A 27,936-nucleotide genomic window follows, 5' to 3' on the forward strand; every position below is an offset into this window, starting at 1 on the left:
ACTGTACCACCCAGGCATCCCAAAGCTTTACCTTTCTAAAAATGATTTCTGGGTTTTCTAAAATCTTTAATCATTTATTTATTTATTTTAAAATATATTTTTTAAAGGTTTTGTTTTTTATTCATTTATTTGAGAAAGAGTGTGAGTCGGGGGAAGAGCAGAGGGAGAGGGACAAGCAGACTCCCCTCTGAGCAGAGAGTACAGTGAAGGGCTTGATCCCACTACTGTGACAAAACCTGAGCCAAAATCAAAAGTTGGATGTTCAACCAACTGAGCCACCTAAGTGCCCTAAAATCTTTAATCTTTTAAAAATCTGATCTTTTAGAAGGCTAAAAAGTACAAGAGAATTTCATGAAGTCTGATTTGGGGGTATTTAATAAGTTTATATTCTTTAATCAAGTGTTAATGAGTCAGTGGTTTTCACTTTTCCTTGATATCCAGGCCATGGCGATCATCAATGGCTCCCTTTATGTTTTTGGAGGGACAACTGGCTATATTTACAGCACAGATCTGCATAAATTAGATCTCAATACCAGAGAGTGGACACAACTGAAACCAAACAACCTATCCTGTGATCTGCCAGAAGAGAGGTGAGGTTCTAGGATCAAAGCATATTTATTCTTTCTTGCTAAGATTTGACTTTTTTCAGAATATTGGTAATACAATTTAAAGAAAACTCTTATAGTCTGGTTAAAATAGCCAACTAGCTGGTAGATCCCAGTTCAGCATTCAAGAAAGGTCTTCTAGTTACAGAAGATTCTTCCCCCTTAACTATAGATTTTTTTCTCATACTATTTCTTTTTAATTTTTCTGCCTTGGGAAGATAGTAACACTGAAAAATAAACCAAGGGTAGCAAATGTAATTAAGTATCATATTGCAGACAAAACAATTACTTTCTAGTTACTTTTTGATTTTCCTTCTTAACTTGCATATTGGGATTCTTTGGCTCATTTGCTCTCAGCTGTACACCCAGAGTGCCTGTGGCACTCAATTACCATAGTGGTACTCAATGAATATTGATCAGATGGATGGATGGATGGGTGGGTGGATGGGAGGAAGGACATTCATTTTAAGTGCCCTGTTAGGCACGCAAACATCTCTTGGTGCTCCTAGCTGCCTTCTGGGAGCAGTCCTAGGCCTTCCACTTTTCTTTCCTAATAGAGGAATTACCTCTTAGAATTTAACTCTGTGAAATACTTAAATTTTTCCCCTCCGGTTTAAAAGCAAAGATAGTAAACATTTTTTATTTACTTGGTTTAGATGAATCCAGTTCCCTCTTTGTTTCCTTTAAACAAAAGGACATGTAGGTGCTAAGGAAAACTTTATTGTAGTATGTCAGTGGGCTGATGATTGCAGAGCTTCCGTGTGAAGACTTGGGAGGTGGGCTGCTACTGGAATAATTTTGATGTAATTTATTTTATCAGCACCAGGGCCTTCAGGGGAAGGAGGAAATAGATTAAGTTTTCAAAGCATTTTCACATGGTTGCCTTCTTGAATCATTTTATGGACATATTATAAATTGTTTCAGCTTCTAGCTAGACTGCTTGGATAAAAGTTCTGGTAGGTGTTTCACATTATATTCACAGTTCTACGTAACATAATCTTTCTGATATCTTTGTATCTGTTAAATAAGTAACTTAATTTGAAAGCCCATAGTCTAGGGTTTCTAATGAAATGTAAGACAGATCACTTTTTAAAAATTCTGTAGTAATTTCCTCCCTTATACAAAAAGATGATAGAAAATCTGGAAAATACAAATAAGCAAAATAAATAAAATAAAAAACAAAGCCTAAATCTAGAGATAAACAGGGTTAATATTTGGGATGTATCTCTGTAGTCATTTTCTATGCATATTTGTGTATCTGTATGTTTTTAATGGATTATAGCCTATCTGCTCCCACATAACTTCTTCTTCAGTTAATGACATGAAAAGAAGTTCTCAGTGTATTAACTGTCCTCTCTGCCTACATTCTTATGGGTTGCACACTAATCCATTTTACATATGTTCTATAATTCATTTAACCAATTCACTATTGTTAAATACTTAGGTTATTCCTAATAATTTATTACTATGAATAATTATCCAATAAAAAGCCTGTGGCTAAATCTTAGGTAAATCACTTTTCACTTAGTTATAAATGGATTTTATGTATGTTTTCAGATACAGACATGAAATTGCACACGATGGGCAGAGGATTTACATCTTGGGAGGTGGTACTTCCTGGACAGCTTATTCCTTAAACAAGGTATATTTGAAAATAATAATAATAATAATAATAATAATAATAATAATAATAATAATAAAGAAAAGGATAGAGAGAGGCATGTTTCATACATGCAAGATAATTCTGTTACTGTAGATAGTTGAATTTTTGAACAGTTTCTTTGTTAACACCTATTTTGTGTTCCATGTTCTTTATAACATATGGCCACACTCTGTGCCCCTGATATGCATTCCAGCTGACCATTGTATTGATCACACACGAAAATATATGAAAATCATCCCTGGCATAAGCTGGATGAGGAAAGTGACTGAGAGGAAGATACAGTAGCTTGAATGAAGAAACTAATAAGGACTGGAGCCATGATGCTCAGAATGTGACCTCTCTATCATCATCAGTGCTATGTATATAAAAAGAACGGTCACATCTAGGGCTATGCATCTTTAGGAAGCTCTGAAAAGTTTTTATTCATCCATTGCTAAATCCTCATCTCCCAGGAGAAATCTTGATGAGGCTACAGAGCTCCTGGGCTGCTTTGGAACGTTATTAGTCTTTTTCAAGTTTTGTCAAAACTGTGTTCTCCTATTTTCTTATCAACACTTACTTTTTTCTCATATAAAAATGATAAATGTTCATTGTAAAAAATGTGGCAGTTGCAGAATTCCAACTTTTTTTTCTGTGATTTAAAAAAATTGGAATCCTATATCTGCTTAATTTTCAACTGCTTCATTTAATGTTTTGCTTTCCATTAAAATTAGGGAAGAATGGAGAAAAGCAAAAGAAACGAAGACTTTTCAACCAAGAATACATGTTTAAAAAATCCAGTTTTCAGGCTAGCTAAAATTATTTATGTGTGTGTATCTTCTTTTGTTTTTTTTCCCCCCCAAGATCCATGCATACAATCTTGAAACAAACGCATGGGAGGAAATTGCCACAAAACCCCATGAAAAAATAGGTAAATTTAAAATATTGATTCATGTATCTTTAATAAATATATTTTAATTTACTTGTTTTGGAGGAGAAAAATATTTTTACTGAGTTATATGACAAGTAAAATATCTGTTATGCTAGTATTATAAATTATTTTTATTCCTTAGTCCAATTATTATTCTTCCTCTGTAATTGTGCAGAGAGTTTTAATGGGGATTGTTGAGTTTTATGGAAACAGGGAAATGTGGGTGGGTTAGGAAGCAGACACTTGAATCAAGATCTACCTGTCTTTTTGCGGATTAAAAGGCTTGGGAAAGCCACTACACCCCTGCACCTACCATCCCAATTTGTTCCCCTGGCACCAGAGCCATTGTACAGTTGGTGAGTTATGTGAGACTCACCAGTTATGGTAAGACTCAGATGGCCTTAGTTTAGTTGAAATAAGGAATGATTGGAAGGACTAGTCAGTTTGCTTAAGGCAACAGTGGGGTTGTTTTAAGTGAGCTACTCATAGTATGTCTTTCACCGTGGCACATCAACGTTAGTCTTCGTCTTTCTGTGAATAATTGAATATCTGTGTTTATGTGTTTGGCAGGTTTTCCTGCAGCCCGAAGATGTCACAGTTGTGTTCAAATAAAAAATGGTAAGGCTTCTAGTTCACTTTGTAATTGTATATGCTGAAAATATCATATATATATATATATATATATATATACACACACACACACACACACACACATATATGTATATATATGGCATAATTTTGAGAATTGTCTATTTCTTGTAGTTTAAACTTGAAGGGAAATCCGTTAAGTTATGATTTTCTCAGTGGTTTTCATTAAGTACATGAGTAGGGTATTTGGGTTCCTTCAGTTACCAGAGATCTCAAAGATCAGCGATAAATAAGCTTTTATTATACTGCCTGACCTTTTAACACCCCACCCCCAACAGATAATCTGTGGCTGTAAGTGAGTAATACTGATAATCTTGACATATAATAGTGACCTCGGTGGACATAGTATTAAAATTACAATAACTCCTTCAGAGTGGTGTTTCATAAAGTTTATTCTGTGCTCTATCTGATGCCAAATAGGACTCTTGGCTCATTCTTTGGCCTTATTACAACAGAGGCATTGTATGGCTTCAGAAAGCAGCTGCAGCTACTTCATCCAAGTGTGATAAATGACTCCTCTTTGGACAACCCTCCTGTCTTTTAATTCACAGCTTATTTTATAATTTGGTAAATCACCTTCCATTTTTCCTGGGAGGAAGGTGTGTCTAAATGAGTTTGATAGCCCATATCCTTTCAGCAGTTGAGTTAGGATTTAACTAGGATTATGCTGCCATCTCCAGTACAGACGCTTTTTATTTTGTTGCTGCTTTCTGGATAAGATGTGTAGATCGTGGGATTGTTCAGCTTTGCTTTGGAACTGAAATTTTCTTGTATCTTAGCCAAAAAAGTTTCCAGTATATTTTATAGTGTAATTAAGTATTGATTTAAACTTGATCTAGACCTGAATTAAGACTTGTATTCATGTGATTCACTGAGGCCAGGCACCACACCAATAGAATTCAGCCTTAGTTTGGGGCATTTAGTTTGAATGTTCACATAGACTTTGTTACAAGTTGACCAGTTATAGCTATCTAATTTGACAAAACAACAACAACAACAATTAAAAACCCTTGATTTTTTGGGAAGGTTGAAAGAACGTAAGGAACTGTATAGATAAATAGGACTTCACACTGTCCCCTTTGGCTAAGGAAAGCTTGGAAGAACCACTTATGCCCCCAAACTGAACATTGCAGTGAATATTTCTCAGCAGGTTAAATGTCTACATAAGAGGATGTTTGTACGGGCAGACAAATATCCATCCTTCCTAGGACATTATTTGAAAGAAGAATTTGCAAACTGGTGGCCTGCAGTTATGTTTTGTCTGGCTCATATATGTATTAAAATTGTTTGGATTAGCAGATAACACTTAAAAATTAAAAAAAAAAAGATTTTATTTATTTATTCATGAGAGACACACAGAGAGAAAAAGAGGGAGGCAGAGACACAGGCAGAGGGAGAAGCAGGCTTCATGCAGGGAGCCCAATGTGGGGCTCGATCCCAGGTCTCCAGGATCAGGCCCTGGACTGAAGGCAGGCGCTAAACCACTGAGCCCCTGGGCTGCCCAAAAAATCAAAATGTTAAAGAAAAAATCAAAATGTTTCACTTAAAAAAAAAAATATCCAGATTTCCAGCTTCTCTGGAAAAATTGGAAGATCTGGCAGTTGCCGACCTTAAGTTCTACATGTGCAGCTGGTGCTGCATCACCATCTCCTCCTTTAGAGTGTGTGCACTCCTGTTTGCTTATTTTCCCTGGACGTTGTTCATTCACTTCCTGTGTCTGGTACCTGTAGGTATTTGAAGTTGAGGATCCAGACAGGAAGCCTACTTAGAGGCTTGCATCCCTAGGCCTAGTAAATATCCCAACATAATATCTATAGTTTACTGAGGGACAAGACAGCAGCAAGAGGGGACCACCCAGCTAAAGTCCTGTGTGGTAGGGGCACATCTACTGAACTGGTCCCATGGCAGCTAGCCAGGTGATGTACCTCAAAACATGCTGTAGCTGTGACTCTCTTCTTTTGTGTGATCTGGGTCTCTCTTTTCTCAATAGATGTGTTTATTTGTGGGGGCTATAATGGAGAAGTGATCCTGGGAGATATCTGGAAGTTGAATCTGCAGACTTTCCAATGGGTAAAGCTCCCAGCTACCATGCCAGAGCCAGTTTATTTTCACTGTGCAGCTGTTACACCAGTAAGTTTTTATTTTCCTATCTTCCTTACATAGTTGCAGGTGATAAGGAAATTTTTTTAGTGATACTAGCAAGAAAAAAAGATTTTGAAATTACCAGCCTTGGATTAAGAATATGTTTCTAAAACTTTCTTCAAGACAAAGCTGGCCCTTCCTCTGAGAAAAGGGGAGAGAAGCCATCATACGCGGTTTAAAAGAGCAGCATAAATGTCAAAGAGAGGCTGCATGTGGCGTTCAATCCCTGGCCGTTACATAAAATGTGTTTTCTGGGAGGGCAGAATAGCTCTATCCCCACGATGCCTTGTTGTCAAAGATCCCATTAGTGTCTCAAAAGCAAAGGCCTTTATTTTCATCTTTGTAGTCCCAGTATTTGGCACAGTGAATACTTAATTTAATGTTAGTTTAATGTTTGTTGAAGTTAAAGAAGGAAGGAAGGGAGGGAGGGAGGGAGGGAGGGAGGGAAGGAAGGAAGGAAGGAAGGAGAAGAAGAAAGAAAGAGAGAGAGAGAGAAAAAGAAAGAAAGGAAAGGAAAGGAAGGAAGGAAGGAAGGAAGGAGGGAGGGAGGGAGGGAGGAAGGAAGGAAGGAAGGAAGGAAGGAAGGAAGGAAGGAAGGAAGAAAGAAAGGAAGGTAGGAAGGAAGGAAAAGAAGCTAGTTTTCCCCTAGTAACTCATAAATTATTTAAACCCTTCTTGATCTCTGCACTGTGTTGGGATCAGTGAGAAATTCTTTTTTGCTTCACCTCATCTCAATTTGGCCTACTGTATATTTTTTTGCTGAATCTTCAGCCTAGGTATTGATTTCACTCCCATTTGAATTTATCCTCTTTTGACTGCCATTTGTTCGTAGGCTGGTTGCATGTACATTCATGGAGGAGTGGTGAACATCCATGAAAACAAACGGACTGGGTCATTGTTTAAGATCTGGCTGGTGGTACCTAGCCTGCTGGAACTGGCATGGGAGAAGCTGCTTGCGGCCTTCCCTAACCTAGCAAACCTCTCCCGAACACAGCTTCTGCACCTTGGACTCACACAGGGACTCATCGAGCGCTTGAAATGAGGATTTCTGGACTGTTCATTGATACTGGAAATGTTAATTTAAAGAGACTCCTTTATTTATGGGCAGTGTAGAATGTGCTACAAAGAGGATTGGTTACCCTGATCAAGGCCTTATTCAGAAAATACATCAGATGCCTTTCTGTAAATTGGTTTTAAGTTTATGGAAATCTCACTTTCCCTTGTGCTTCTTTCTTTGCTTCTCTCCCCCCCTGCCCCAACACACACACACACACACACACATACTCACATACTCCCTCCTCCTTGATGGATTTGAGGGAAAGTCTTGAAGGTACCTTAATAATGTTGTGAATCAAGATAAGATAAAGAATTTTTTAAAGGAACTCTGAAACTATGACCATGTCAGCCAGTGTTCTGCAAGTTAAAGCAGCATCACTGACAAAAACAAACAAAATTTAGAAAAATTTAAATCCAGCAACAAGAATAGGAAGTTTCAGGATAGATAAAGGCTAACCTTGAGAATTGTGCAGGTTATGTGCAAACCTAGATGTTTAACTTACTGTTTTTCAAGATGCTTCTAATTGAGTAGCTGGATCTGATGGCGGCACTGGTCGACATCTTGCAGCATAGATACCCAAACCCATCCTTTGATTTTGGAGGAAAGTCAAGCGACTCAGCAACTCTTGATCAGTGATTTCTTTTCTCATTTTTATGGTGCCAGCAATGGTTAGATTTGGCTCGTCATGAGGCTTCTGTGTGTTGTAGTCGTGCTGTTTATTGTTGCTCTTAGAAATTATGGCACCACGAACGTTTCAAATCAAGGAATTTATGGTGGTCAAAGTTCTTCGTTCTGGGCAATTTCAAAATTCTCCTGTGCTCATTGGTTTCAAGTATCTCTTTTGACTTCTTCGTGGGGGGGCTTGTAGACCTAAATATGTGGCAGAAATGCCATGGGACATAAAGTAAGCTTGTAAGAGGCCAGAGAAGAGCAGGGCAGAGTGGGCTTGGGTGCCAGGCTATGAGCCCCACTGGTCATTTTGCCCGCTTCCTTTTCACAACTTGTTTCTTTTCTGACACCGAGCCATGCACCTGCCATTCTCTCAGGCAACAGATTTTATCTCTAGAAAGCCAACTGGCCTTTGATTTTTCCCCTTAGCTTATTGTCTCCTTTTTTGTCTGCTTTTAATGTGCATGGTGCTGTGAGTAATTGTCTAGTTATTGGATAAAAGGTCTTGGGGGGGAGGGGAAGCCACAGGTCATCCTTCCCGAAGAACTAAGTATCATTTTAAAAACTAGCATGAGGAAGGAATGAAACTGAGGATCATTAGTTTTTTGGTGTGAAGTTTTAGTTCTGGTTTGTTTTGTTTTGTATTTTAACTCTAAAAAAGGAGTGACCTGAATTTTCACTTCTTTGCCATCAGGCTGCTAGATAATTGAACAAGTCACTGAGATGTGAGCATTTGGAAGTCCTCAGGTGTACACAAGGTGCTGCAGGCATACAAGAAGGCACAGTGCTGATCATCCCGTTGGTCACCTCACAACAGGAGACTCCAGTGGGAGATTTGGGACACATTTTTCCTTTAAGTGCCTCTTTTCCACTTAGTTTTTAAAGTTAGTCCTCTTTTTTCCTTCATCCCAGAAGGGATCTCTTTAGCTCATGTGTGGATTTAAAATCACCTTTGAGTTACGGCTAAAAAGTTACCATCCAGTGTGGAGTTCTAGGGAAGAGAAAACTATGGTCTCTAGACTTGGACTCCTAACTTTCATGCCTTATTAGGACGTCCCATCCATGTTGGGTTGAGTTCAAGGAGCCAATAGTCTGCAAGAGTCTTAGAATATCACTACTCTCTGAGTTTGGATCCTTTTGGGGAAGTGAGGGGTATGGGGCAGAGGCAGGAAAAGGAGCAACTCCTCTAGAGGTCCCACCCCCATCTTGCCATGACCAAGTCTGTTTGACATTTAACCTGTTACCACCCGCTGCTAAGCTTACTCCAGTGAGGAGCTCTCTCCAGAGCAAGTCAGGTTGAGCAGCTCCATGAGTTCAAAACAAAGCTTTGCTGCATGACTCCAGCCCACTCTGGATATTTGGTGGAATATATCCAGTTAAATAAGCTGTGCTGTCTAGGGTGGTGAAAGGATTTTTTTCATGGATTTATATAGGGACCAAAGCCTGACTGCTAAGCCTCTGTGCTTATCCTTCCATGCTCCTTGGAAAATAAGCAGGTCTCTATAGCTTTGCTACACTGGAGAGCTAGAAAGAGGGTCTAGTTCAATCCACACTTGCTAGCAAAAAGGGATTTAAGCCTTCTGAGGGCAGTCTTCTCTGAGGTAGACTTTGGAGGCCTGACATCCAAGACCTTGTGTGTGACATTTTTATATTTTATAAAAGTACATATCCTTGGTCTGAAGTGTCTTCTTTTAATATAACACTAGTGAAAAGGATGTAGTGTGACCATCTCTGAGTGCTATAGAACCACACATATGCACATGTTCTGGATGCCAAATGAGTCTGTGTGTATGATGACTTAGATGTAGATGACTAGAATTTTATATAGGGGGTCCCCAGCCATTTAGTATACCTATAACCAGCACCCTGAATTCCTGACAGTTACTTGGTTTAGGAAAGTTTATGCCTGCTGCTTCTCTGCCTCTTTGAGGCACTCCCTGCCATCTTACTGCAGTCCTGTAAATTGAAGTGCAATATATAGAAACACATATGAATATATACAGATATTTATATAGGGTGTAACTATAAAGCAGGTAGACTACTTTTTTTTTTTTTTTTTAATCTGCTTTGGGGAAGCCAGCTCATTCCTTTAGAGTCAAGGATTTGAGGTGTGATCAGCTAGCGTAAGCCAACTCTTGGGTCAGTCTGGGTTTTCAAGTCTGTTTTCTTACTTCGATTCCTAGAGACTTTATATTCCTAGGGTTTGTTAGAGTTGAGACTTTTCCCCAGTCATCTTTGTACTATCTCATGTGTTCATAACTCCCTACATTTCTTTGCCCACAAAAAAGTCTACCTGTAAGGAATTTCCTAAATGGAGAATTAAAACCTAATATTTAATACTATCAGTTTTCCCATGTACATACTAATTTATCTGTGAACATAATGCTTTATTAAATGAAGACGATGCTTTCTTCATTTAATAAAATATTTTCCACATTCTGGAAAAATTTATAAACCAGTATAGAATAGATGGAAATTTTAACTGTTCTTCAGGGGCCAAACTAAAATCCTTTCCACTGGCAGAATTTTTTTCAGGGCCCTAGTGACATGGTGTAAAAATTTGCTCTAAATTATTCATGTCCATTACATAGATTTAAACATATAGTAATAAACATTAACATTTCTAAGCAAAAGGTTTATTAACAGTGACCTTTGGTTACCCATAGTAGCAAGGGTAAAGCACATATAATTGAAATTCATAGATAATCAGTGTTTCAACTTTTCTATCAAATAATTGATTCATTTATATTCTTCCTCCCTAGCCCTCTCCCACAAGCACCTCCTTTTCAGTGGAATGGGGCTAATAAGTAGTTAGAAATGAAAAAGAAGAATCACAGAGGGCTAGAAACCAGCAAGCATATAAGCAGCCCTATTAGCTGTAATTGTCAATTTGATGACAGCTGTTGAATATTGAAATTAGGACCCACGGGTGGTAATCCTGAGTTGAGATGTTAACTCTTCACCCCTCTGCTTCCGCGTAGTGTTCCTGCCCTGAGTTCTAGGCTGTCTCTCCTCTAACCACCAAAGAGCTCTCAGCGCCTGTGGGAAGAAGCAGCTACTGTGTGTGATGCAGAGGAAATCCCATCATTTGAACACATTTCTTCGGCTCTTGACAAATACTTGCTTTTCCTCTGTTCTTGCAGGAGCCTTATTTCTTCCTTTGGAAATACCTTTTCCAGCCATATCGCTTGGCACATAGGAAAGGTCAAATTATCTTCTATGTCTGTGTTGGTCTTAATTCTGTAAAAGCAGTTTGTTTTTATGTGGTCTTACAGATGTTTAGGAAGTGGCACCGTCACTAAGTTGTCCAGCTGCCAGCACTCTGATGTAGCACCAAAAGCCATTTCCTTCTTCTACATTGTCCTGGCATTGCACTCCAGGACAGGTGGGGGCTTATGGTCCTGTGATCGTGAGCTCCCCAAACTGGTCACTCACTGTTAGCTCCAAGTGCTTTGGTTCCCCAAATTCCTTGGGACCCTCGGAGCGTTGGCAGGGCCCAAGGCAGGCTTTGCAGGGCTCTGGACTCTCTGTGTGTGTTGCACAAATTGTGCCGGTGATGGCGTTTCCCTTCTGAGGTCACTGGATTTGCCGGAAAGGGACCTCTTCTCCTACCTGGTGTTACAACAAGAAGTTCTGAGTTGTGCTTCAAAAGTGATACCATCTTTTTAGTATAATTTTCATCATTTTATTTCATTTTATTTTATTTTCACTTTACAGAAGTTTTTAAAAGGCCCTGCTTAGTCAGTGTACAGGGTGAGTCAGAAGCAGTTTCACCAAGGTGTAGTAATTGCTGTTTTACTAGTTGCACATTTAGAATACAAAGGAGGCATCAGAAACACACTGACTTTTCCAAAGCCACTTCCTTGTACACAGAGTCTGAGCAGGGACAGCGCCAGGCATCTCCCTGTAAAGGCACCTGCCGATGAGGATTTGACTAGAAGAACGTAGGCAAGAAAGGGAAACCTCTCATGCAGTCTCTGAGAGCGGGCCTGGGCTTGGCTCTTCGTCCAGGGTATGCTTAGGCCACACACGATGCTTGCCTTACTTTAAAGCTATTTGCCACAGTCCTGTTAAGTAGTGTGGAAGTCCTTTTGCAGTCTGGTGTGCATGCCATATGATCAGGACAGCTTTTCCACCTTACCTGGTTTCCTACAGACAAGTAGGAGAAATAGTGAATTTACCCTAAAATGTCCAATCTGTATTTATGTACCTTGTCAGTGTTTTGCTGTTGGTTTTCTAAAAACAATCTGATCAATAAATCTTATCCAAATCTATTTGGTTGAAGGCTGCCTTGACTATCTGGTGGTAATTTATGTGTCTGTGAGCTCACCTCCATGATGGAAGAAGCCACCCACCTCCATTGCGCCTTTCCCAACCCATGAGCATCCACTTTACTCTGTAATATCAGTGAGTCATCTGCCTTCACCACTGCCTGCTGTGGCTCCTTCCCTCTGCTCACCCCCTGGAACTCTGGAACACACCGCAATCCTCTCAGCAGAACGTGGTTCCCCTCAGGACATCAGCAAGGGAGTGAATGACCATGGGGGCAGGTCACATTCCCTTTGCCTGTCCCATCCCGTATATTCCCCAAGCTACCCCTAGCCAAGTCTGTATGGACATATCAAGACTTCTCTGCAGAGCTGGGGGGCTACAAGGGAATTCACAGGGAAAATGTGAGTCTTTAGCATTGGGAGTCACGACTGTGTTTCCGATTCCAGAGAAAAGACTCAAGAGGAGCTGAGCCCTTCTCTGGGGTCCTTTGGGGATGAAACCACAGTTCCTAGCTCTGGCCTTGGTCTTCCAGCTGCTCCTTTCTCCAAGACCTCTGCTTTTGTCACTTCACCATCTATTAGGTTAAGCAGTACTTTTATGCGAGCTCTGAAGTCTGCCATCAGTGTGGACACTCCAAGTCTGGTCACTTTTAAGGTCTCCCATCCAGAATTGCCTACGCACCTCTTAGTCTTCAGTGTTCCCATCAACCAACCATTGGATCAGATATACCCTCCTGGGACTAATAATCTTAGATATCATAAACCAACAGGATTTGGTTTCTACCCCTTAATATGTGTGTGTGTGTATCTCCCCAGCCCACTTTACAGGTTTGGTTTTGTTTTTTAAAGATTTTCTTTGAGAGAGAAAGAGAGCAAGAGAGCATGAGCAGTGGAGAGAAGCAGGCTATGCTCCCCATTAAGCAGGGAGCCCGATGTGGGGCTTGATCCCAGGACCCCGAGGTCATGACCTGAGCTGAATGCAGATACTTAACCCACTGAGCCATCCAGGCGCCCCACCTTACAGTTAATACACTTATTATACAGAGCAGTCTTGTTTCCTTTACTTTCTTTCTCCTACCTCCTCCAAGGTAGAGTCCCCTGACACCTACTAGGAATGAGAAGTGGACCCTCCACCTTTTAGATTTTAGACAGCCAGAGCTTTGAAAAGAACTCCTGTTTGTATCTGATTTGGTTCTTAGTTACGCCGCAGCTTATCTTGGGTGGGAAGAGGTGTCTGTGGCTTAGTTGGTTTGGGTGGTTTTGTTCTTCCAGTTCCCTGTATAAAATTCGAGTTTGTCAAAATGCCATTACTAAGCTATTATAACGGAACAGTTCTCTTGCAGTTAATCTTCTTCAGTAATTGCTTAAGGGAAAAAGATGTTGATTAAACCATCCAGTTTCCATAGTACCTTCAAACAAAAGCCCTAGCTTCCCGAGCAGCACAAAACCAGGAGATTTCTGCGATGGTGGGAATGTTCTCTATTTGCACTGTCCAGTATGTGATAGCCACTGGCTATTCGGCGCTTCAAATGTGGTTAGTGTGACCGAAGAATTACATTTTTAATTCTATTTAATTTTAACTTATTTAAATGTAAACAGTCACACACGGCTAGTGGCTACCACAGTTGCAGTTCTAGAAAGAGATGATCTGGAGAGGTTTAGCTCTTGGCTCAGTCAGTTTTATTGTGTGGCTTAAATAACATATAAAGCGCTTTGCAGGATGTCAGGCACATAGTAAACATGATTAGATATTTACTGCTACCCCTCTCTCTAGTTGCTGTTATAAGAAATGAAGGTTGGGATCCCTGGGTGGCGCAGCGGTTTGGCGCCTGCCTTTGGCCCAGGGCGCGATCCTGGAAACCCGGGATCGAATCCCACGTCAGGCTCCCGGTGCATGGAGCCTGCTTCTCCCTCTGCTTATGTCTCTGCCTCTCTCTCTCTCTGTGTGCCTATCATAAATAAAAAAGAAAAAAAAAAGTGAAGGTGAAGTATTTACTAAAAGTTACAAAGTTAACCGATAAGGAAACTAAGAGGATGAGACCGAGGAAGTTGGGTGGTGATATAAGTGAGCATCTTATCTCATCTTCCATAGCAGGAAGGTAAAATATAGAATGTATCAAAATTAAGCAATAACCAGAAAAGCATTTTAATTAGAGGCGTAAAGGAAGGTATCCAAAACTAAACAAAAAACAGCCCCAAAAGCTAATAGTAGCAAGATGGACTGGGAGGTGCAAAGGGCCACAGTAGGGGCTGTTGGATTTTTAAAGTATGTTTATGGTTTTTTGTTCATTTTCCCCCCTATTTTCTCCTTTATAAACTCCAACGCTTCACAGGTCTTTCAACTGAGCCCTTCTTCAAGGTACTGTGATTCTGGGTCCCTTCTGACCAAATCAGGCTGTAAAAAATTGGGTTATTCAAAGGGTATGGCTGGAGTATTAGGATTTTTTTTTTTTTTTTAAGACTTCATTCACGAGAGACACAGAGAGAGAGAGAGGTAGAGACACAGGCAGAGGGAGAAGCAGGCTCCACACAGGGAGCCGGATGTGGGACTCAATCCTGGGTCTCCAGGATCAGGCCCTGGGCTGAAGGCGGCACTAAACCGCTGAGCTACCCGGGCTGCCCTATTTTTTATTTTTAGAGAAGAGTGAACCTGTGCACAAGGGGAGTGTGAGGGTGGGGTAAGGAAGAGGGGCAGAGTGAGAGAGAGAATCTCAAGCAGATTCCATGGGCTCAGTCTCACAATCTTGAGATCATGGCCTGAGCCAAAATCAAGAGTCAGATGCTTAACAGACTGAGCCACCTAGGCACCCCAGGAGTATTAGTATTTTTAAGTTCTTCATTGAGATGTAGCTTGACTGGTATTTGGAAATCTTTGATTTAAAAGCCAATCTTGGGCAGCCCGGGTGGCTCAGTGGTTTAGCGCTGCCTTCACCCAGGGTGTGATCCTGGAGACCAAGGGATTGAGTCCCACGCTGGGTTCCCTGCATGGGGCCTGCTTCTCCCTCTGCCTGTGTCTCTGCCTCTGTGTGTGTGTGTGTGTCTCTCATAGATAAATAAAAATCTTAAAAAAAAAAAAAAAAAAAAAGCTAATCTTAGGGGTGCCTGGGTGGCTCAGGCAGTTAAGCACCTGCCTCCGGCTCAGGTCATGATCCCAGAGTCCTGGGATCGAGCCCTGCATCAGGCTCCCTGCTTAGTGGAGAGGCTGCTTCTCCCTCTGCTTCTCCCCCTGCCGCTTCCCCTGCTTGTGCTCTGTGTCAAGTAAATAAATAAAATATTTAAAAAAAAAAAAAAAACCATCTTGGAGCTAGTAGGAGGAAAAAATGCAGAGTAAAAAACAAACCAAAACACAGCCTCTCAAGGTTTAGATGTGGTTTTATCCTGTTGCCCAAAGCCCATTCCTCACCATCCTGTCCATTCATAAAATCAAGAATATTACTTTAGAGGCTTTTTCTTTCCTATATTCCACAGCGAGGTGAGAGGAGATGGAGGGCTTCTGAGAGATCTACAAAGCAGACCTGGCAAATCCACCCATCCTGTAAGGCCTTGGGCTCTGGCCCCAAAATCTCAAATGCAATGGTGAGACACTTTTCTCAGATTCCAAACACATAAGTGTGTCTGAGCTCCTGGCAGGGAGGAAGATGCCAAGCAGGGCAAAGCAGGCAGGGCAGTAACCAGGGCTATGGAGGAGAGAAGGACAGAGACAGGTGCCGGCTCTGGTTGCTTAACCATTTCAGGAGCCCACACCAGGCTGGACCTGCAGAGCAGGAGTGCAAATGGCAACTGTGAAAGGAGGAGAAAGCAGCTGATACTCAAGTCTGTGTCACCTTAGAGAGGACAGACTGGTCAGGTCATCCCTCTTGAACCTTCCACCTGAAGCTGTCTGGCTATCGGCGCTCAGGTGGCTCTCCTTGTGACCGCCAGGGATGACGACACCGCCCCCACTCCAAGTGAGCAAGCTTACTCGCTCCGGCAGCCGCACAGTAACAGGTGCAGGCACCGGGGGCTTATTCCCCACCTAAGCTCACGCTGGAGGGAAAGGCAGGGTAGGGTGTGCGCTGAACAGCCAGGATCCCCCACAGTTGATGCCGGCCTCCGCCCCTGGCTCCCCCTGCGTCGCAGACGCCCCGGAAACTAGGAGGCTGACCTCCCGCCCACGGAGGACGCTGACCCGGAGGGTGCTGGGGCGGGGGCGCGCCTGATGGGCGCACCGCTTCCCCCCGCCGCGACCTCCGAGTCCGGCGTCGGCCTCCCGCAGGGTCCCCGCGCCGCCAGCACCGGAGCGGAAGCCTGGGGGGCCGGGCCCCGTTCCACAGGCGGGCGGGTCACGACGGGCCCGGGGGGTGGGGCGTCAGACGGCCTCGTGCCTGCGACCCCGCGGCCGCGACCGCGCGACCGCCCGACCGCCCGACCGCGCCTCGGTGGCCTCTCGGCCTCCCCCTGGCGGGCAGCGGAGTCGGCGGAGCTCGGCCGGGAGGGGGCGCCCGGGCCCTGGCCCCAGGGCAGGAGCGCGCGGCGCGGAGGCGGGGGTCGCGGTCGGCGCGCGCCCGCTCCGCCCCGAACTACGCGAGCCCCTGGCAGGCGCCGCGGCCCCCGGGCGGCCCCGGAACTGAGCACCTAGTAGGCGCCGCGGCCCCCCGGCGGCCCCGGAACTAACTGAGCACCTAGTAGGCGCCGCGGCCCCCCGGCGGCCCGGAACTACCCGAGCCCCTAGTAGGCGCCGCGGCCCCCCGGCGGCCCCGGAACTGCCTGAGCCCCTAGTAGGCGCCGCGGCCCCCCGGCGGCCCCGGAACTGAGCACCTAGTAGGCGCCGCGGCCCCCCGGCGGCCCGGAACTACCTGAGCCCCTAGTAGGCGCCGCGGTCCCCCGGCGGCCCCGGAACTAACTGAGCACCTAGTAGGCGCCACGGCCCTCCGGCCCCCCCGGAACTACCCGAGCCCCTAGTAGGCGCCGCGGCCCCCCGGCGGCCCCGGAACTGCCTGAGCCCCTAGTAGGCGCCGCGGCCTCCCGGCGGCCCCGGAACTGAGCACCTAGTAGGCGCCGCGGCCCCCCGGCCCCCCCGGAACTACCCGAGCCCCTAGTAGGCGCCGCGGCCCCCAGGCGGCCCCAGAACTGAGCCCCTAGTAGGCGCCACGGCCCCCCGGCGGCCCCGGAACTAACTGAGCCCCTAGTAGGCGCCACGGCCCCCCGGCGGCCCCGGAACTAACTGAGCACCTAGTAGGCGCCGCGGCCCCCCGGCGGCCCGGAACTACCTGAGCCCCTAGTAGGCGCCGCGGCCCCCCGGCGGCCCCGGAACTAACTGAGCCCCTAGTAGGCGCCGCGGCCCCCCAGCGGCCCGGAACTACCTGAGCCCCTAGTAGGCGCCGCGGCCCCCCGGCGGCCCCGGAACTAACTGAGCCCCTAGTAGGCGCCGCGGCCCCCCAGCGGCCCGGAACTACCTGAGCACCTAGTAGGCGCCGCGGCCCCCCGGCGGCCCGGAACTACCTGAGCCCCTAGTAGGCGCCGCGGCCCCCCGGCGGCCCCGGAACTACCTGAGCCCCTAGTAGGCGCCGCGGCCCCCCAGCGGCCCGGAACTACCTGAGCCCCTAGTAGGCGCCGCGGCCCCCCGGCGGCCCCGGAACTAACTGAGCCCCTAGTAGGCGCCGCGGCCCCCCAGCGGCCCGGAACTACCTGAGCACCTAGTAGGCGCCGCGGCCCCCCGGCGGCCCCGGAACTAACTGAGCACCTAGTAGGCGCCGCGGCCCCCCAGCGGCCCGGAACTACCTGAGCCCCTAGTAGGCGCCGCGGCCCCCCAGCGGCCCGGAACTACCTGAGCCCCTAGTAGGCGCCGCGGCCCCCCGGCGGCCCCGGAACTAACTGAGCACCTAGTAGGCGCCGCGGCCCCCCGGCGGCCCGAGCATCCCTGCCTTCAGGGAGCTTCCGAGGGAGGCGGGAGCGGGGAGACAGCCCGGGAAGGCCGCTGAGGAGGCTGCTGGGAATGACCACGAGCTGCCGGACGCCGAGAAGGGGGGGAGCCTCTCCGAGGCCTCCGTGAACACGCAGCGGGAGCCAGCAGGCGCAGGCGGGGAATGTCCCTACCGCAGGGGCCGGGGCGCTGCAGACGAAGCCCACCCCCCGCTCCTGGTGTCTTCTGGAAGGAGAAGGAAGGACCCCGCGGGAAGAGGCGGGTGGGCAGGGGAGGAGAAGCAGGCCGGGCACACCGTTCGGTTTTCATTCTAAGAACAACTGCAAGTTGGAAGCCGGAAGCCGGAGAGGACGAAGCGACCCCTCGGGCTGCGCGGGGAGGGTGCAAGAGGCCGGGGGCCCTCTGATAGGAGGCCCGGGCTGGGGTGCGGCAGAGCGAGGGTGCCCTGGGCCAGGGCACGAACGGGCCTGCACGTGCGCTGCCGCCCCCCCGCCCGGCGGGCGCCCCCGTGTAGGGAGCAGCTGGCCAGCCCTGCACCGAGGCCGAGGCGGGGTGGACCCTGGGGGGGCAGCGGCACCCCCGCACTCATCCAGGGCCCAGGGCCTCCATCCGCAGCCCACGCCTAGTTGAGAGCCTCTGGGGAGCGGAGCGGGGAACCGCACCGAGCCGGAATGATCTGGTTTAGAGCGGCTGCCCCCCCCCCCCAGGCCCGCCCTCCCTCTCCTTCAGCGACTGGCTGCTTTCTGCCGCAGTCCCTGACCAAGGTAAACAGGAGAGGAGAGAGGAAGAATGCTCTGTTTCCATGGCAACCCAGAGGGCAGCCGAGCTCTCTAGGATGTGCTTCAGGGGAAGAAAAGGCTCGCTAGCAAAGCAGCTGAGAGACGGGCCCCTTCAGCGTGCACACGATGGGGGATTGTTCTGGAACATGGTGAGGGCCTGGGACGGAGAGGAGGGGAGGCGAGGAGTCCGGCGCCATCGGTGCAGCCGCAGAGGGGCGGGAGGGCCAGGGACACACCAAAAAGCCACCGCGCTGGCTGCCGCGACAGCTGTCGATGGGCAGCTCAGTCCTCACCGCCGGGGAGCAGAAAACAGAGATCGCAGAACCTCCCCAAGTGCGCACCTGTCTGTCCCTTTCCAGAGGAGCCTTCCGTGGGGCCGCTCAGCCAAAGGGCAGCCACAGATGTTGGATCCAGAGCCTCCAGGCCAAAAACAGGTTTTGTCTGCACAGAGAAGCCCACTGTTCTCCAGCCGCTCAGGGAGCCGCCGGCTGCCCTTCCCTGCTCCTTGCAGACACCTCCGGGCCTCTCCTGAAGGCGGGCACATCAGTATGGCACCGTGACTGTGCGAAAGCCATCCTTTTGGTGAAGCAGTGAGTGTGATAGAATAACAGGACAGTTTCTGCACAGGTTGCTGGGCCGGGGGTCCCAGGGGCCGCCCCTCACCCAGAGGACAGGGGCTGTCATCTTCGCCACGTCACTGTCCCGCTGCTGACCACAACTCTCCTACGCACTGAGGACTTCTCTCAGCAGCAACCTGTGGCCATCAGAAACCTCTTCTGGTTTCCAGGCATCATATTAAGATTCATCAGAGGCCTGCTCCATCTCAGGAATCTGCCCTAGAGGCTTGGGGTGGGGGGCCTCTCACCTGTCTAGGCAGGGATGGGAGAAAACCCAGGACAAAGGGAGGCGGGAGGTGGTCAGCTTCCTGCTCCTGCCAAGCAGAAAGAACCTGGATGGCTTCAGCCCAGAGAAGCAGCAGCAAAAGCAGCAGCAGCAATGCTTTGTGGGAGGTTGGAGGGAGCTGCCTCAGTTTCCCGACAGTCATATAGAGAATCCTGGCAATGGGGTACAGGACCAGTGAGTGCTCACCCACACGTTGTGCAGCCCACACCGTTCTCATAGCGTGAGCCCTCAGATGCTGTGGTGGGCCTGGAGACGCCTTCAGGACAGGACCCAGGGGTGGGAGGGGACGCCAGCGGAAGACAGGATCGATGAAACACCCCAAAGTGCCAGGTTTACTGAGTTCTTTCCATGGCCCACAGATTCCAAACTTCTGTGACCTTCATCCTGCTGCTGCCCCTTTGCTCCTCCTATTCCAGCTCCCCTTCACCGTTCCTTCATCAGTCAGGCTCCCATGTCAGGTCCATGGCACTGGCTGTGCCCTGGAAGGCTCTTTCTCCAGTAGCCACATGGCCAGTCTGTCCCCTGCAGTTCTTTACTCAAATGTCATCTTCTCAACAAAGCAGAGCCAGGGCTGGGGTGAGGTGAGGGAGGCAACATGGCCTTCCCTGATTCCTTGGTTTAAAATTGCATTATTGCCACCACGACTAGTTCTCCCTTATCCTCTCCCCTCCAAATGCAACACCCTCTCATTTGTCATTTATCTTGTTTATTGTCCACTTCTTCTGTCAGAATGGAAGTGCCAGGAGGGCAGGCATTGTCTCTATCCTGTGCTGAGATACTGGGGAGGTGCCCTGGGAGGAGACGCAGGGATGGTGGTGGGGACAAGTGGGAAGGGACCCATCTCTTAGAACCACACTGACTCTTCTGTCAAGGAGCCTTGACACCTGCCACCAGGGGCCCCTGTCCTCCTGCCCCCTGAGACTACCACGGGTCCCCTGATTGACGCAGAGCCTCTGGTGGCCAACCAGCAACAGCAGGCTCTACCAATCCGTCAGACAAACCCCCACTTGCAGCCTGTCACCCTCAATTTCCTGCCTGCCTGCCTCTTTCCTGATGGACCTGATCAATTCAGGACAGCTTTTATTGCTTTTGGCAAAAAACTGCCATTAAGAATCAGAAAAGACCCCGAATAGCCAGGGGAATTTTAAAAAAGAAAACCATATCTGGGGGCATCACAATGCCAGATTTCAGGTTGTACTACAAAGCTGTGGTCATCAAGACAGTGTGGTACTGGCACAAAAACAGACACATAGATCAGTGGAACAGAATAGAGAATCCAGAAGTGGACCCTGAACTTTATGGGCAACTAATATTCGATAAAGGAGGAAAGACTATCCATTGGAAGAAAGACAGTCTCTTCAATAAATGGTGCTGGGAAAATTGGACATCCACATGCAGAAGAATGAAACTAGACCACTCTCTTTCACCATACACAAAGATAAACTCGAAATGGATGAAAGATCTAAATGTGAGACAAGATTCCATCAAAATCCTAGAGAAGAACACAGGCAACACCCTTTTTGAACTCGGCCATAGTAACTTCTTGCAAGATACATCCACGAAGGCAAAAGAAACAAAAGCAAAAATGAACTATTGGGACTTCATCAAGATAAGAAGCTTTTGCACAGCAAAGGATACAGTCAACAAAACTCAAAGACAACCTACAGAATGGGAGAAGATATTTGCAAATGACATATCAGATAAAGGGCTAGTTTCCAAGATCTATAAAGAACTTATTAAACTCAACACCAAAGAAACAAACAATCCAATCATGAAATGGGCAAAAGACATGAACAGAAATCTCACAGAAGAAGACATAGACATGGCCAACATGCACATGAGAAAATGCTCTGCATCACTTGCCATCAGGGAAATACAAATCAAAACCACAATGAGATACCACCTCACACCAGTGAGAATGGGAAAAATTAACAAGGCAGGAAACAACAAATGTTGGAGAGGATGTGGAGAAAAGGGAACCCTCTTACACTGTTGGTGGGAATGTGAACTGGTGCAGCCACTGTGGAAAACTGTGTGGAGGTTCCTCAAACAGTTAAAAATATACCTGCCCTACGACCCAGCAATTGCACTGTTGGGGATTTACCCCAAAGATACAAATGCAATGAAACGCTGGGACACCTGCACCCCGATGTTTCTAGCAGCAATGGCCACGATAGCCAAACTGTGGAAGGAGCCTCGGTGTCCAACGAAAGATGAATGGATAAAGAAGATGTGGTTTATGTATACAATGGAATATTACTCAGCTATTAGAAATGACAAATACCCACCATTTGCTTCAACGTGGATGGAACTGGAGGGTATTATGCTGAGTGAAGTAAGTCAGTCGGAGAAGGACAAACATTATATGTTCTCATTCATTTGGGGAATATAAATAATAGTGAAAGGGAAAATAAGGGAAGGGAGAAGAAATGTGTGGGAAATATCAGAAACGGAGACAGAACATAAAGACTGCTAACTCTGGGAAACGAACTAGGGGTGGTAGAAGGGGAGGAGGGCGGGGGGTGGGAGTGAATGGGTGACGGGCACTGGGTGTTATTCTGTATGTTAGTAAATTGAACACCAATAAAAAAAAAAAAAAAAAAAAAAAAAAAAAAAAAAACTGCCATTAAGATTTACAGAGGCAAAAGCTGGGACAATGTAATCTTCAGAGTAATTTACACAGTGAGTTTCAAAAGATGAAAAGTTAGCATTTCAGAGGTAATTTCATAAAGAGGATTATCAGATTAATCACTGTGTCGACTTAATAGTGGTGTCTCAAATAATTAATGAGCATTCTTGGAGTCAGCAATGCAAAAACGGACTCTAAGAGGAATAAAAATGGCTGTGTCAGACAGTAAGTGGGTTTTGGGCAATAGATCTTGAGAGAATTCTCCTTGGAACTACCCCCGTGGAGTGTCTGGCGTGGGTTGTGTGGCTCAGAGACATAAGAAAAGGAGAAAAAAAAAAAAAGAAGAAGAGGAAAAAAGCCCAGGGAGCGCCCAAGTCTCCCCAAGACCGTGTGGATGTGATAGGGGGAGGCTTGTCTACACCCGCTGGCTGAAGCTGCCCCGCCACATGTTGGATTGTCCTGTGACACCTGGAAAATGTGTCTCACCACACCGTGCGGTAACAGGCTGCTCGGATGGGAGAGCCAGGTGTGAGTTGCAGGCTGCCTGTGAAATTACCTGTGAGAACAGAGTTGGAAGCCGGTCAGCTCCGCCAGGCTGCTTGGAAATGCAGTCTGGACAGTTCCGCAGGGACGCGGCACTCAGCTGCCACACATCTTCTATGGGTGTTACAGGTTGCATTATGTGCCCCCACTCCCGCCAAAAATACTTTGTGGTCCTAACTCCTCATACCTTCCAGAATGTGATCTTATTCAGAGGCAAGGTCTTTACAGAGGTAAGTTAAAGTGAGCGCATTAGGATGGTCCCAATCCAGTATGACTGGTGACCTTATAAAAAGAGCGTGTCTGGGACACCTGGGTGGCTCAGTGGTTGAGCGTCTGCCTTCGGCTCAGGGCGTGATCCCGGAGTCCTGGGATCGAGTCCCACATCGGGCTCCTTGCATGGAGCCTGCTTCTCCCTCTGCCTATGTCTCTGCCTCTGTGTCTCTCATGAATAAATAATAAAATCTTAAAAAAAAAAAAAAGCACATCTGAAAACACACACACACACGCAGAGAGAATGGCAGGTGAACACGAAGGCAGAGAATAGGAGGATGCATCTAGAACACCAGGTTGCCAGCCAACCACCAGAGCTGGGGGAGAAGCAGGAAAGAGCCTCCCCCTCATAGCTGCAGAAGGAACCAATCCTGCTGACACCTTGATCTCATACTTCTGGCCTCCAGAACTTTGTGATAATAAATTTCTGTTGTTTAAGCCACTTAGTCTGTGGCACTTTGTTATGGATGAATTAGGCAATAATTCAGCCGGGCATCACAGAGACTTGGGTGTCATTGTTCTTAATAATGTTCCTGTATTTTTGTGTGTTTTAAAGGCTTTTTTATTTTAAATTTTATTTATTTTTAATGATTTTTTATTTATTTGAGAGAGAGAGAGAGAGAGAGAGAGAGAACGCACCAGCAAGGGGGAAGGGCAGAGAGAGAGAATGAGAAGCAGGCGAGCCTGATGTGGGACTCGATCCCAGGGCCTGGGATCATGACCAGACATTTAACCAACTGAGCCACCCAGATGCCCCAAGACTTTACTTTTTTAGAGCAGTTTTAGGTTCACAGCAAGATTAAGCAGGTGCAGAGATTTCCCATATGTCCCCTGTCTTTTCTGTTATCAACATCCAGCATCAGACTTGAACCTTTGTTTTTGTTTTTGTTTTTTTTTAAAGATTTTATTTATTTATTCATGAGAGACACACTGAGAGAGGCAGAGACACAGGCAGAGGGAGAAGCAGGCTCCATGCAGGGAGCCCGACGTGGGACTGGATCCCGGGACCCTGGGATCACACCCTGAGCCGAAGGCAGACGTTCAACCACTGAGCCACCAAAGCATCCCAGACTTGAACCTTTGTTAGGCTCGATGAACCTACATGGCCTCGTGGTTACGCCTGGAGCCCATGCTTACCTTGGGGTGCAGTCGCGGTAGTGTATATTCTATAGGTTTGGACAACGTACAAAGACCCATATCCACCAGGGTGGCCTGATCTCATACATAGTCTTTTCACTGCCCTCAAAATGCTGTGCTCCACATAGTCCTCCTCCCCTCCTTCCAACCACAGATCTTTTTACTGTGTCCATAGTTTTGCTTTTCTCCAGAATGCCATATAGTTGGAATTATTACACCAGGCAGCCTTTTCAGACTGGCTTCTTTCACTCACATAATCTGTGTTCGGGCTTCTTGTCCCATGTCTTTTTTTTTTTTTTTTTTTTTGTCCCATGTCTTTTCATGGTTTGACAGCTCATTTCTTTTTAGTGCATTGTCTGGATGTACCACCATTTATCCATTTCCTCTACTTCTTCTTTAAAAAAAAAACACACACACACACACAGACACATTTTTTTTAGACACCAACTCAGGACAGAATATAAAGATGTGACAAATCTGGGTAGTATGGACAAGAATATTCTCAATACTTTCTTTTAAAGAATTAAAAAGACTCGGGTCTTTTCTCCTGGGCTTGCTGACCAGATAGGCTCCGAGCCTGGGACTGTGTGGGCCAGTGGCCTCTGCTTGAGACAGCCTGTCCCGAAGAGAACAAGCAAGCCGCCTTGGGGGGGTCTCTGATGCCGTGTGCGTGCCTGGACCCAGCCGGCCAGGGCACCTGAGTCACACGAGCTTTCAAAGCACATGGCTTTGGCTCTCAGTGAATCTACGCAGAATGTAATCTTTCGGGCCTTGCCTTCATCCTCTCTGAAATGAGAAAATTCGGGCAGCCCGGATGGCTCAGCGGTTTAGCCCCACCTTCAGCCCAGGGCCTGATCCTGGGCACCCGGGATCGAGTCCCACGTCAGTCCTGCATGGAGCCTGCTTCTCCCTCTGCCTGTGTCTCTGCGCGTGTCCCTCATGAATAAATAAATAAAATTTAAAAAGGAATGAGAAAAATCCACCAAAAGTGAAAATGAGACATAAGAAGAAACTTGGGATGACCTGGAAAGTGCCAGAACATTGATAGCTGTACGGTTAGAAACTTCCTGGGCAACTGATACCACTTTTCACAGCCTGGAAGAAGTTTTGGTGGCAGCCTCGGGAGCTGCACCACCCACTCAGGTGCCTCTCGCTCTGTTTACCCCGAGAGGGTGTCTGTCTGGGGTCCATTGAGAAACACTTCAGAAAGGATGCTCTTCCTTCCCACTGCCTCTCCCCTCCACAGTCCGGCCACGTCACTTCTGTATGGCCAGGTCTTTCAAAAAGGACACTAATGGCCAAGATGCCAATGACTCCCGGGGTCTGCTTGAGGGGCCCAGCCGTTAGAAGGGCACAAATCTTCCATGGCTATGCAAGAAGCTTCTACAGGCTTCCACAGGCTGTGCAAAGGAGTCTGAGGAGGAGGAGAGGGAGGTGAGAAGGGGAGCCTGCCAAGAGGCTCGAGGCAGCAAACGTATCCTTCAATGTGGAGATTTACCTCAGATGGCCTCTTCCTCCATGTCCCTCTTGGGGAGGCAGAGCCTGAGCCCTTCCTCACAGCACTTCAGAGTGCAGAGCCTGGGCCCCAGGCCCAGGTTCAGTTCTGCCCACCCTGGCGTCTCTCCTGCTCCCCTTGACCTGTTTTCCAAGGACACAGTAGGTGGGGCAAGGCCGGTTGGCCATCGCCAGAGGAGGCTGTGTGGGAACGCAGGCACTGCCCCCCAGATCTACACACTTAAGCTCCCTCTCAGTGGCTCCTTGAAGGAAGGAAGCCCAGCCGGCAGCACCAGCACTCTTCTCTTCTCTCTCCTGACCCATCACCTGCTGGGCACCTTGCCTGCTCCTTCTTTCCTTCGCAGAGTTAGGTTTAGGTTCTCCCCATGAGGGCAAGGTACCCCCGAGAAGAGGACTGCTGAGAAGTCCTAGACCTGGACTGGAGGAGGCATTCAATCTTTTTTTTTTTTTTTTTTTCAACCAGTATAATTTATTTCAGGCTTTTAGACTTTTCCACGTTTCTTCACTGGGACCCTTCTGTGGTGCCTTGAACTGTCAGCGTTTCCCAAAGATGCCATGTTGGAATTCTGGGTCTGAAATAGGGAAGAGAGAAGGGCTGGTTTGGTGTGGGGGCAGTGGGATGCAGGAAGCAGATGATATATTAGATACAAGCTGTTTGGGGGCACAAATTTTCTTATTTGGGGAAGTAAATTTTTTGTGAACTTGGATCCTAAAATGGCGTAATATGCTCACTCTTCCCCAGGAGGGAAGTCAAGCCCAGATGGTGTGATCCGTTTCCCAGGCACTCTGGCAAGGTCACTGGAAGGGCCAGCTGGCGGCTTTCTTGTTATTGTAGAGTTATTTTATTCTTTAACATTTTACTGATTAAAGTCCTTAAATCTCAAGAGGCCAGATGGAAGCCAAATAATATAGCTCTTTTGGTTTCCTTTTAATGAGATCAGGGTTGGGCGAGGACTCGGATAGGACGGAGATGGAGAAGCCGTCTGCTGGGGGCCCTGGGACCGGTTGCCCAGAGGGCTTGCTGAGCTGTGATTTCTTTCATCCTCTTCCCTGTTGTCAGCCCCTATTTTCCAGAAGACTCTTGTAATGGTTTCTGTAGGACTTTGTGCTTCACAGTCTTCAATTAAAATTTGACTCAGCTTGAGGGGGGTTAGGTTGGGGAGACCAAGAAGCCTGCCAAGACATTTGACCCTTGAAGCCCACCCCCCCAATGCTCCTGCTCCACCTGGAGGCTGCTTGACACAGAAGTGTGGAGGGGGCCCTCCCCTAGACCCTACTGCCTGGCGGTAACGAGGGGCAGCCTCAGGTCCTGCCCCCTCAGAAGAGCAGGGCACTCCCCGTTCTGGGACGGAAGGGCCTGAGTCAGTCTCACCGGGCTCTCCACCTGCGGGAGAGGGTGGGAGGGGGCGGGAGGGGCAAGATGGCCTCCTGCCAGGAGCCGCCCTAAGGGCCAGCCAGGTGTGGGTGCCGAGGAGGCAGGGCCTTGTGGAGCGGGGCACCAGTAACCCCCACGGGCCCCTTAGAGCCTCTCTGGTCCCCCTCGAAGCTCTTGCTGTGTTCTTCAGCAAGCAGTTAGCATCAGCTGTGTACACAGCCCCACATTACACCCTGGGGTGCAAAAAGGACACAAAAATGAATAGGAAACATGCCTGTTCTCAAGGATATTCGAAAAAGGTCAGGAAACACAAATCTCCCCACAAAAATGGCCCAAGGACAAAATCCCAGCCACCAGCGCAGACTTAGAGGACATAAACCACGAGGTTTCAAAAGCTGGGGCCAAGGGGCCTAATCGGAGGTAGCATTAAAAGTTCAAAACCACTAGCATGCAGGGGGCGACTGTGCCCCAGGGAGATGTTCGCCACACGTAGAGGGGTCCCCCCTTCACACACTCTCCTCCTCAGCAAGTGTGAACGGTGCTCCCTGGGTGGGGGGTGGGTCCTGGGCGCTCACCCGGCCTCATCAGTGGCTCCCAGACCTGAGGGCACAGAGTTTTCTGAAGGCCTTGTTTAAAAGTGCAGAGTATGAGACCCCAACAACCCCAGAGGTTCCGCTTCAGTAAACTGGGGCTGGACCAAATCTGTTTATAAATATTTTATTTATTCATGAAAGACCCAGAGAGAGAGGCAGAGACACAGGCAGAGGGAGAAGCAGGCTCCCTGCGGTGACCCCCATGCTGAACTTGATCCCAGGACCCCGGGATCATGCCCTGAGCCAAAGGCAGACCCTCAGCCACTGAGCCACCCAGGTGACCTCAAATTCGTGTTTTAAAACAGGTCCACAGATGGTTCTGTTG

General features: G+C 47.4%; 1 protein-coding gene across 2 annotated transcripts in view; it reads left to right on the top strand.

Annotated features, from left to right (window-relative positions):
* Positions 1 to 11,968, top strand: part of KLHDC10 (kelch domain containing 10) — a 62,189-nt gene extending 50,221 nt beyond the window's left edge. For both annotated transcript variants that reach the window (XM_077857322.1, XM_077857323.1), the window contains 6 exons: positions 442 to 590; positions 2,163 to 2,247; positions 3,112 to 3,178; positions 3,749 to 3,796; positions 5,817 to 5,956; positions 6,801 to 11,968. In XM_077857322.1, coding sequence (XP_077713448.1) covers positions 442 to 590; positions 2,163 to 2,247; positions 3,112 to 3,178; positions 3,749 to 3,796; positions 5,817 to 5,956; positions 6,801 to 7,010 — 699 coding nt within the window. In that variant the 3' untranslated portion in view covers positions 7,011 to 11,968. The remainder of the gene's footprint in view (positions 1 to 441; positions 591 to 2,162; positions 2,248 to 3,111; positions 3,179 to 3,748; positions 3,797 to 5,816; positions 5,957 to 6,800) is intronic.
* The last annotated feature ends 15,968 nt before the right edge of the window (positions 11,969 to 27,936 follow it).

Source organism: Canis aureus, chromosome 18, assembly GCF_053574225.1.
Source record: "Canis aureus isolate CA01 chromosome 18, VMU_Caureus_v.1.0, whole genome shotgun sequence".
NCBI classification, from domain to species: domain Eukaryota; kingdom Metazoa; phylum Chordata; class Mammalia; order Carnivora; family Canidae; genus Canis; species Canis aureus.